General features: G+C 38.3%; 1 protein-coding gene across 1 annotated transcript; it reads right to left on the bottom strand.

The window, feature by feature from the left end:
* Positions 1 to 815: 815 nt before the first annotated feature.
* Positions 816 to 10,560, bottom strand: LOC116781075 (programmed cell death 1 ligand 1-like). Its single transcript, XM_032676661.1, has 10 exons — positions 10,416 to 10,560; positions 9,643 to 9,839; positions 8,720 to 8,766; positions 6,499 to 6,567; positions 5,517 to 5,870; positions 4,715 to 4,996; positions 3,395 to 3,505; positions 2,477 to 2,527; positions 1,461 to 1,526; positions 816 to 1,122 (listed from the first exon to the last, which is right to left on the bottom strand). Coding segments are annotated over exons 2-10 (1,005 nt in total). The 5' UTR covers positions 9,645 to 9,839; positions 10,416 to 10,560; the 3' UTR covers positions 816 to 1,099.
* Positions 10,561 to 12,226: the final 1,666 nt, after the last annotated feature.

Raw genomic sequence — 12,226 nt, 5'->3', positions numbered from 1 at the left:
GGGTGTAGACACTCTTCTACACTCAAATCTTGCATTTTTATTTTCAAAGAAAAAGTGCAAGAGTGCTTACTCTATGTACTTGCAAGTCAAGGAGAGCAGGGAAAAACAGAAGAAAAACAAAACTTGTTTTATTAAAAAAAATATAATTCTGAATATCATTGTAATAAATAATTTTCACCTCTGTATGACCATCCCAAAAAAGCTATGTATCTAGAAAAATGTAACATAACCATAACTTAAGAAATGGGATCCAGGAGCATGTTTCCTCTGCATTTCTGAAGTAATCACATATATCACATGTATTTCATGTCCTAGAAGTAAGAAGGTTTTCTTTCTTCTATTCCCAAGATGAAGAAAAAAGCCTCCAAAACAAGAGCTCTTCTTTCTGAAGGTCTAAACAATTGCATTATCCCCAAATTGTAAATCAGGAAAGTAATGAGCAGTAACCAAGTAGTGCCAGATATATTACAAGGAAATTTAATTACCAAAACACTTTTAAGAGGAAGAGATCAAAAAGCTCAGTATTATTTAATTTCTAAACCATAGATGCCAAGAGGGTTACAGCACTTTTTTAGGCTTAGCTGTGAGTAATCTGGTATTTTAAGGACAGAAAATGCCCTGTATGTATGGTATCTTGTCTTGTTGTACCATTATCTTTTATGAGGATCACAGTATCGAAAAAATTCTTTAAAAGCTGCAAAACAAAATCTCTGCAGGAAATTGAGAGCTCAGGTGAGGAAGGAAAAAACAAATGTCCAGAAGATGACCTATCAAGAACTAGCTATGAAGTTCATGATGGTCATAGACCTAAATTGCTTTACCTTAAAGATATTTTCAATGAAACTCGTAAGGTAGAAACTTGGATATTTAAATAAATACCTCAATATCTAGTTCCATATACAGACACCTGAATGCAAGGACTTTTTATGTTATAAGTATTTTAACTTCATTGCATTTTTCCCAAGTTACAACCATTAGAAGATCGCCATCACACAATAAAAACAAAAAATTAATATCCCCTTCAATAGATAAAACATAGAATATCTGAGCTGTCAAGTCTTCACCACAGAGGAAAAAAATCTTCCCCTGCTTTCTCTATCTAGGTCTTCTCAATTTGCATATCTGTAAAAGGAAGAATTATATAATATAATTATCAAATTACTGAATGATGAAGTCACAAAACAATTCATGGGTTTGGGCCTCTTTCCTAGAGTTTGGAGGTACCAAAAAAATGTCCTTCATTGTCTAAATGAAGGAAAGTAATGAGCAGTAACCAAGTAGTGCCAGATATATTACAAGGAAATTTAATTACCAAAACACTTTTAAGAGGAAGAGATCAAAAAGCTCAGTATTATTTAATTTCTAAACCATATATCAGCCATGAATCAAGGCTCCAATGACCATGGATGATTTGTGCTGTGTATAATTTGCTATTTTTTCCCTTTGTCATTTATACTTACATTGCAGCTCTCTGTCTTCAAAAGAAGCATCTCTGCAGTCATGTGTATCCTTATCTTTTGATAGATCTTTAAGCAAACAACATACAGACAGACAGTGAGCATAGTTTAAACTCCTCAGATAGTGATAAATCTTTGCTAAAACTGCCATCTCAGGTTGCCCAGGAATTGAGTGACTTAAATGCAGAGCAGGAGAACAGATTAACACCAAAAGCTGTGTCTGTTTGGGCAAGTATTCTCAGGAGAGGTTTTCTTAGGAAAAACCCAAACTGCCAGTATGGATTAATTTTCACACAGCAGTCTCATTTGAGGTGGTCTCCAAATAAAAGCATACAACAAATTAAAAATAAATCAACCAATAGCCATCATGAGAGACAACAAAATTATTTTAATCTCTTCTCTCCCACCCTAATCTCTTCACTCCTTCCTTCATTTCTCACTGTCACAGTGCTACCAGCTTTTCATTGAGCTTCACTCATAACTAGCACCAGTATCCCAACATGAGGAAAAAGAAACTGTTAGGGAAGCTAAAGCTTTTTCTGGTGTTTCTCTCAACAGGGCCAAACCGTCTGTCATGAATGTTGTGACAAAGACCTTCAAATTCACATTATAATAATGCAGAAAACACAGGACCATGCCAACATGGTTCAAATTGCAGACAGGGTTTGCACATCAGGATGTGACACCACCCTGAGGTATAAGTTCCAGGGAGCATGTCCCATCCTACTGCAGACTTTCCAAAACAGAGCATACCATTCTGTCCTTTTCTTGTTCATATCAGGAGTGCATCTGCTCCTGGAATAAGTATGCTTTTCTTTCACATTTTCCTTTCAATAAGCTGACATAGTAATGAAAAGCCACTCTTCACTTGTAATTTGTAATTGTTACATAACTAGTGGAAAAGCAAAATCAAAGTTGAATTTTAATCTCCATTTGGTTGTCACCATTACAAAGTACATTCTCAAGCAATTATTTCCACAAGAATCACACTGAGGCAGATTTATGCCATATGTACATACTTGTTATTGATGAACTCAACACAGGTGTTCTGTTGTCCTTATTTGCTCTAGCTGAAAGAAAATAAAAGAGAAAAAAATTCAGTAAGAAAACAAAATACTTACTTTAGATCTAACGGAGGGCTTAAGCACACTGGTGGGAGGGGCACATTTAACACAGTGTAATCATTGTTTCTCAAAACACTAAATTTCTTCAAAGACTTTGAAATAAATTCTTTAGTGGCCCCAGTCTGTCTATTTCCTTTCCTAGTTCCTAAGCCAGAACTCCATTGATTCTATACATTTACATCACTGGAAAATACTTGTTCAAAACCTAGCAAGTGACACGAAGCCTGAGACGGAATATTCCCTCTTGTGAAAAAATCTTTCATACTTAACACCTTGGACATATAGCTTCCTATGCAGTCCAGTTTTTACAGTATTTTGGCCAGAATAAAGACATACGCAGAATTCCTAACAATTGGATCACTTGAAAAAACACAGTTCAATGAAATTTTTCAGAGAATGCAGGGGAAAAAAAACCTAAAAAATCTCCAGTACCCTGCTTGCTAACAGCATTCTGATCCCCACTCAAGAGGGGGGACCCAGAATAGGAAACTTCCATTTTCAGTGGGTGAATAAACTGCACTTCAAAGTTTGAATAGATTAGACATTAAACTTACTGCTCTACATCATCTATAAGAAAAATTAACAGGACAAGTGGTTTGTGAAGAGCTGATAACCTGTTCCATTCTGTTAACTTGCTAGTATTTAACTAAGTCCAATAAAAAAAGAGAAATAGTTTATGTGGTAAAAAATTTAGTGATTTCTGGACAAAAGATCTAAGGCAGACTTTTATTCTCTCATTCCACCTCAGTGAGGGTGAATTAACAGAACAGATTGATAATAGCTGAGATGTTCTAAAATAAATAATTTGAATACCTTTTCTTATGCAGATCATAAATAGAAGCCCTGATCCAACAAAAGTGGTAGTAATGAGAGTTGCTCCAACAAACCGTCTGCTCGCGGTCCACAGAATGCCATCAGGTGCGTCTTTAAGAAAAAGAAGTGGGGGATAAGACATTACATAATTGCATGAGCTCCTCCCTTTTGCTTTCATTTTCACCATATTAATTTTGCTATGAGCAATTCAGATATGATAACAGCATTACAGATTGTGTCTATGGTCAGGTGCTCATGACACACTTAAGCACACTTTTGTTCAAATAAAGGAAAAAAAAGATGGAACATGTTAATATTTATCTTTGTTCCCTGCATTCCATGTGATGGTGCCTTTGATTCTCATCACACATCTTGCTTGTCAGCAAGGATCTGTTATATTTAGTTTAGTTTCCCATCAGGACTAAAGGAAAAAGCTAATTGAGAAAGAGAACAGAAAGTCCCTTTCATCTGGTAAGGCTCTGAATGCAAAGGATAAGTGGTTTTCTTGAATCCCAAAGGCTTTTCTTGTTAAAAACAAACTTGCCCATTGAAAGGATGACTTGGCTTTCTCACTCTTGCCTGCCTGTTTTCAACCCTTGTCAGGCCCAAAAAGCATGCCAGCACAGGTGTTATTAAAACTAGGTTATGAACAGGACCAGGGGAACAACCTGACAGTAACAGTCTGATAAACAGAAATATTGTTGTTTGAGTCTCCAATCTGGTTGAAAGCACATCAGGCTACAATGCAGAGAAGAATAATCAAAAGCAAAAGCAGTAGGGATGCAGCCCAGGTAAAAGGTCTAATGAGAAACTGTATAGGTCTTGTCCATTCATGCATTTTCCTTCAATACAGACTTTAGAGGAAAAAAAATCTGTGTACAGTTAGTTAGTTACATTTAAATATGCTCAAAGCAAAGGCTGTAATGGCAAGAAAAGATCATATTGTTCTAATTTATTTGACAGTAATCATCAGCAAAATAGAATATTCGTGGAAGATGAGTTTAATTTATATGAGAGAGTTTTATTTACAGTCTCTGAGCTATATGTCTCTCAAATAATGAAACTTTTTTAACATTTAGACTGGATTTTCATATAACTGCAGCTCATGCAAAATTCCTGTCCTTGAATTCTGACCACACATTCATGACAAACATGTCAGTATGATGGAAGCATATATTAATAACAAAACAACACAGGTATTTCTTTTTAGACTTTTCAAAATTAAATAGGAAAGAGAAACAAATTATGGCTGATTCAACTGGGACAAAATTACATAGCACCTTGAAGTGTATTACTATTAATGAAATTTAGAAATGTTACCTGCTATGTGTAAAATGGCAGATGTATTTTCTTGCAGCTCTTTATTCCAGAATATACAGTAAAATATCTCATCAATTCTACTTTTGATTGTAAGGGTACTTGTCACATGATACAACTGGTCCCTTCCAGTTTGATAACTTGTGTTTGCCTTATCAGTCAAATCTTCATAGTCTCCATTTTGCCATATCACTTCAGCTTCTGGGTATCCTTCAGACTGGCATGTCAACTTCCATTCATTGTGTCCTGTGCTCACCACTCTTTGGGTTATAGTTCTGTAAGGAGCTAAACAGATGGAAGAAAATGATTACTAGAAGGAAGCTAGAAGAACAGCATATATTAAATGCAAGACACCTTTTCTGTATCCCCAACCCCCAGGGTCAAGTTTCAGCTTGGGTTTTGCAAATAATACCCTTGACACAAAAAGTAAATATCATTACTGTGTCTGTAACTGGAGGTACAGGATTTATTACAATTTTGATGCTGTTTAGAAAAGTGCACTAGATTTATGGTCTTGGTACTGTCTAAACGGTTTTGAAACACCATTCCTCACTGGGGAAATAAAGGACAGAGCATGGATTCAACCTAAACAGAAACACTGTTATATTTTATTATAATATAATGTATATATGTATATACATATAATATGTATATAATTATACAGCTGCATAAGGACTATTAGGCAACTCCTGTCTCTGGAGAGGGTTCTTTAACTACTAAACCGGATGTGTCTTACTTCAGGGTCTCCTCTGAAATCTTTTAGCAGTATCAGACAGTATTGAACCTCTGGTAGTAGTACACTCACCCTTAACTTTCAGGTGGATTGCCTTGTAGTCAGCTCCCCTATAGCCAATAATACAGTGGTAAGTCCCTGCATCTCTGAGCTTCACATCAGTGATCTGAAGGAGAGACTGTCCGAAGTTCAGATTCTCTTTCAGCAATTTTATTCTTCCCTTAAAGTCACTGTGCTGACCTTTCAAGTCTTCCTTTCCTCTGACAAGTACATAAACCAGCTTCTTTAACTCATCTTTCTTTTCCCAGCTGACATTTAAATCTCCAAATTTTAATTTCCCATTCACTGGAAATATGCATTCCATGGTCACATTGTTCCCATGTTCCACAATGTAGAGTGACTGAGGAGCTTCAACAGTGAATAAAGCTGAAAAATAAAATTTGGAAGAAAACTTTAATTTTCAAAAATAAGCCTAATCTTTGAAGTCATGTCTTACCATATCCATAGGAAATTTTAAGGACCAAAGTATCTGCTCTGTTCTGAAAAGTTAAACATTTTGGCATGCACTTGTATAAGTCTGGGACAAATTGGGCTACTTATACCTTCAGACACCTGCTTTGTGCACAAACACAGTGTGATGCTTTACTAAAAATAGTTGACTGTGTGTACAGAGTCCCTCAGCTGTTGCTTTCAGAACATTGCCATTGTAACAGGCAACCATTAGTGCCTAGGAATGTTATACACAAATGTTTTTGTTTTTACACACAATGCTAAAGAATACGCAACAATTCCCAGGTTTTACGGTGCCAATAATACCTTTTGTAAGGTGCCTTGTCTGAAATGGTGTCTATGCTGGATCACTGACAGAGATTTCAACCTGCCCCCATATGAAAATGCATATATTTAGTTTAATGTAAAAGCATGCTGAGATCTTTTTATTTAAAACATTAAGGAAAAAAAGCCAAATGCTGAAGGAACACTGAGGAATTAACATTTCTGTGCTTATACATGGAAGGAAAACATAGTCAAACAGTTCTACAACTTGGCTTCTTACCATTGAGGAAATTCCAGTAGAATAAAAATATATACAAAAGTAAAGGCCATTCCATGATGTAGATGGAACCTAAAACGAGAAAGTAATAGACACAGACAAATATAAATACCTACTCATTTTCTAACTTGCACTGTAAAATACACTTGATAGTCAGTCCACACAAAGAACTGGGCAGAAGGCACTGAATTCCACTCTAGTTGAAAACAGGACAAAATTGCACCCAGTAGGTAATCAGGCAGAAAGCTTCCTGCTGCATGGGTCCAAAACCCATGGGAAAACCAACTTATTTTATTTGCTTTAAACATCTGTCCTTCAATATGGCAAAACATGTTTTATCACTACCTGTCAAATAGTAAATACGTACTTACAAATATCCAATTTTCTCCCTAACTGTAGCAGAGAGTGTTGCTCCTAGTAGGAGGAGAATGAAGGAATTTTCTATATGCATTCAGTGGAGAAAACAGAACTTGGTTCTTCCCCACCTCTTTGCCTTATTTTAACATACTGTGAACACACACTGCTTTCTACCCTCGTCTCACAGTACTTATCATTAGGCTTGCAAAATTACATATACTGTGAAAATAATTAATGCAGTAGTTAATAACACGTATTTACACAATAGTGCCTTTGTAAAACAGTGACAAAAAGAGTCAGCCTACAAGCAGAATCTATTTTATTGAATTTCTGCTGCTTTACCTCTGAACATGTAAATTATTTCAATTTTCTGTCAGCAGTTTTCCCCCTCTTTACTGACATAGGTTTTATATGCCTATACAACACTTTCACATTATAAAATGTTTATTAATGTCAATTCATACACTTAACCTTCACACACCCACTGATTTTGATAAATGTGTATTTTAAGTCAGAACAATACCAGTATCCAGCACTGCCATAATTTTACAAATTACTGCCAAGAAAAATTCAGACTCACTGTAATGGAAATCTTTCATGAATATGGAAAACTGTAGGATTTTATCTAAATAAAGCCCTAATTTTGGATACCCAGACAGCTACAAAAATAAGGAAAGATTGGCTTCAACTGTTTTCTAGTGGTAGTTTCAGAATTTGCATAAGAAATTAGACAACTGCATGCTCATCACATTTCCTAACCAATGAAATTCTATCTGCACCATGACTCTTAGCCATAACCATTTTTGATAAGATAGTTGATCTTCTTTCTCTGATTGTCAACTTTAGGATGATTATAAGGTGACAATATTGTCCTGAATCATAAGACACCTGTGCCTTTACAATGTTGTGGCTTAAGGGAATTAGAGTCCTCATAAGAATTTGATTCAAGCTACTTCTCCTCTCATTGCTGCTGTCTGATCCCAATAGCTAGTTTGCAGAAGGCAAAATGTAAGGAGCTGAGGAAGGGACTCTATCTAACACATTGTTAGGCAGATATGAGCCATTACAAAAGCACGTAATAAAGCAAAAATACAAAGATTCTCAGGGTGAAAGATCCAATTCATCAATAAATCTTAGGCTTTGTAGTGTGGTTAGCTACCAAATTCATTCCTAAGCCATTAGTGATGTCCTTGAAAGCACTAGCAAACTGCTCCCTAATTCTATGGGTTCCCAAGAGTTTCTGGGAGTTTACACGGGAGTTTACACAAGAGCTTACACTGGAATTCCTCCGTCATGATGCCACTGTGTGAGTCACAAGCACTCCAGACCACCAACTAAGCTCCAAAGTAAAGCTTCTCATACAAGATAGAGGCATACTGATCTCACAGGTGTGCCATGGTCACACTTACTCTGGAGACATGCCTGCAGAAGACTAAGTCACTGGTATTGGGTATTGGTGTGCATTCCAGATGTTGGAATGACCAAAGCTGTAGCACACTCAGACCCAAAATACTTTCTACTTTTTTTTTTCTTCTTTTTTAGGTAGAGGCTGTAGACTGCAAAGAACAAAGTAGACTTCTCAAAACAGTAGACTGCTTGTAACAAACATCATGTGCACTACATTCATGATACCTACACCCATGCATGCAACCTAAATCCACCTTTTTGTCAGGAAATCTGAATGCTGGCATGAACTTCAGGAGAGGTGTTTTGATTAACTCATGGAAGACATATGACAGGTTAGCTTTTATGGTTCTAAGACCCATGTTTATGTCTTGCAATTGCTGAAATTTAATTATTGTGCTTTCTTTCACTGTAGAGAAAAACAAGCCTTACAAGACAAAAAAGAAGTATGACTGTTACTTACAAATTTCCTCAAGACTGAGAAAGTCTGCTGCTGTACTCAATTTTTCCCTTTCAGAGAGAAAAAAAGTAGGTCCAGGTAAAATCCAGATGCGCATGAAAAAAACCTCACTGCAATAACCATTACAAAACCTTCTACAGAACAATGCTGAGGCAGAAGGATCCTCTGACTGGATGGGTTGAAGCAGTTTGAAAACTTGATGCCAATCAAAGCTCTCTGCCAAAGCTATCAGCTTGCTATTTTTCTTACAGAACCTACCACAATTCCCCTTTTCTCCTCCTGGAGCTTCCAACAACTATGTCAAATAGTTTGATAAAAGCAAAATGTATGCACTGTGCAAAATGCCCTTTTGCTGCTGTATGTTTCCTTCACAATCAAGTAAAGAAGACAGGAAAAGCAGAACTACTAGTCAAAAGACTTCATGTGAGAGAACTTAAATGTTGATGTAACTCCACCTACTTCTTTAAGAAACTTCCCCATTATTGGAAAATTCCCCACGAGGGAAAATTCTATATTGCTAACAGTGACTCTTTGTAACCAGAGACAGTAATGTTAGGAAAATTAGTACCTAAAATACAGTATTAATCTCAAGCAGTGGCAAACAGCTGCTAACAATGACTAGAAATTTCTACAGAACTTACTCATGTCTTTAAAGGTCATAGGGATAAGAATAATGTAGGACGAACAGGAACATTGGGAAGAGCATTTGCCTGCTCTCCTCTGGTGAGGACAGATACTCTCTCCCCAGGACTTGAGCACAGTGAAGGCCCCTTGCCTTGCTACTGTGTAGTGAAAGGAAAGTTGTTAAGCCTATGCACCAGCTTAGCAAAAAGCAGGGAGCACTGCCTTTTTAATTATCTTGGTTCTAGAAGTCGTTTGAGAATATAGAAAAATCCCAGGTATCAGAAGCCAAAGGAGGTACTCACATTACCTTGTGGACTGCAGTGGGAGAACCAGATGCACAAAATACAACTTCAAACTTATGCTTCAGTGTAAGCTCACCCACTTAGATTCTCCTCGCATATCTCAATAAAGGGTTGAGGTTCTCAGAAGAGTTAAAATACTGTGAAATGACCGCTTAAAAGTGTTTTCTTCTTTATACTTGACAGCCCACTCACTGTATCTGTCATGGAAGCAAAAACACGTAATACACAAAACTGGTTAGAGTTAACCTTTTTAATTGATGTGTGAGATGAACATGGAAACAGTGGTATATAAAATAGCTCAATGTAACATTTAGGTTCTCACAACCTGAAACTACCTTAGGAAGTTGAGGGGGTGAATTTCCACAATAGGTGAGACCGATGAATATTAATTTCCACTGATATTTTTGTGTGTGTGTGTGCTTAAAAATAGGCTTAATGAAATTGTCTCAGAAAAAAAACATGCAACAAAGAGACAAGGAAACACATTTGTAAAATAGTGTGAGACCACAGAAGCCACTAATGTAGCTACCTTTCAATGTTGGGAATTTAGTTTCTGCTTTTTCTTTACTTGCCTTGAGGTCATGGAGTTGCTTTTTCCACTTAAGTGTTTAGTAGTAAATAAAAGACCGGGGCAGATGGGGTTTTTGTTTAATTTTGCTTCATACGCACACACTCATACCTGCACACATACATCTACACGCACACAAACACATTTTACAGCACCGTTCCGTGCAGCAGCTGGTGAGGTTTGTTTGGTTTGGGTTTTTTTTTACCTGTTCTGCAAAAAGTTTCCCAGAGAGCTACCTCAGTCCTGCCTGTCACCGGGCATTCCCAAGCAAAGCAAAGGCTTTCGGGGAGAACGTGCGGGGGAAGGATCCGGCGGCCTTGGACGCCTCGCGGAGGGATGCGCTCCGTGCAGCACCGGGATAGGGCTCCCACTGCCGACAGCCCTGCGATTCCCTGAGCTGCGGGCCGGCTTCTCGGTGCCTGGCGGCTCCTCCTATGTGGCGGCTCCCTCGGCCCAGCCTCCGGTGGGTCACACCCCGGCCCCGAGCCGGGTCTTCCCGGGCCGCCCCCGCTGCGAGTTCACCGCCGGCTGCGGCCCTTCGCGGAAAGCCGCCCCGAAAAACCCCGGCGCTGTGCTCCTAAACCTCGCTTCAGCCGGGGCGGGACACGGAGTGCGGGCGATTTGTCCATTCCTGAGAGACGGGAGTTGTAGAAAACAAAACCAAAAGCAGCACCAACACCGTCTCCCGGCTTGTTCCTTTCTCTTCCCTTATCGGGAAGAGACGTACTGGGAGCGAGCCGCATGGCTCATCGGTCAGGCACCTGGCTGCGTGCTTTTGGTTTTTCTTTCTTTCTTTTTAGCATGGTGAAATCATATTGTTCACTTCCCAAATGGATGGCTTGCTACTTAGGTGGCGGATGACTGCATCAAAGGATGGGAATGTGGCTGATGATACAGCATCTGGGATACCCGTAAAGTCCGTGAGCTATGTCCTGTTTCTTCAGGGACAAAGAAGCAATTCAACTTTATTTAAATAGCTCTGTTCCCGTCCACTTAAAGATCCTACTGGGGGATAAAACTCCAGTTTAATAACCTGATAATACAATCTGGGAATATAGTGTGGTATAGGGTTTCTTTTCTGAGATAATACTTCTCATGTTATAATTCTAATAAGGTCTCTGCCATAACTTTTCCAAAAGAAAGCAACCCTGAAATAAGAATATTGCTCAGGACATTACCAAAGAACCAAGGAGCCATTGTGAGAAGTTTACTCGTGAGTATATTTACAGAGTGGAATATAAAGCAAATACAAATTTGTAATGCATGGCAGCATGCAAGAGGCAGAGGTGTGTACTGAAAGAGGGGAAGGACGTCCAAACCCTTACACTTTCTGTGCCCTAAGTATCAGGAAGGACATCTAAACCCCCCTGGTTTCTATGCCCTAAGTATCAGGTACTGCCACCTGCAACATGTAATTAATGGTTTTATAGGCTACAAGTGACCCGGTGGTTGAGAAGCCACTGAAATCCCTACCTTGAAATTGTCTGATACAGACAATGCTGTCGAGGTGTTTGACAAAGATTGGTTTGATTGGGTTCAAATCTTCCAAACCATATAACATGAGCCCCTCAGAGAGAAGGATGTAGAATGTTAGGTAATGCAATACAAGCTCCTCTGCACCCAGACAGACAATGGGGTCCTGCTGCCCCAGCTGCTCCCAGGCCTTCACAGGGGATATCAGCACAACAGAGACCCATCTCCACAAGTGCAGAGAAGCACAGAAGCCTCAAGGCAGGTGGGAACCCAAATAAAGGACTCAAAGGAAGCTCATATTTTAATAAGCTTCAAATTTTTGAGCAATAAACATGACATTTGTAAATTCACTTATAAAGTTACTTCTAATACATAAAGTTACAAAACAGTCACAAACCCAGACAAAACAGTCACAAACCAGACTGAGAAGTTTCTTTACAGTAATAACAAACAATTACTGCAAAAACATTCCCAGAATGAAGAGGAAGCATCTAGTTTATGATAAATGCTTTAGTTAAGAAGATTAGATAACATGGGGACTTC

This window comes from Chiroxiphia lanceolata, chromosome Z, assembly GCF_009829145.1.
Source record: "Chiroxiphia lanceolata isolate bChiLan1 chromosome Z, bChiLan1.pri, whole genome shotgun sequence".
NCBI lineage: Eukaryota > Metazoa > Chordata > Aves > Passeriformes > Pipridae > Chiroxiphia > Chiroxiphia lanceolata.
Note: the sequence above shows the minus strand (reverse complement) of the source record. Positions and strands in the feature narration are given on the sequence as shown.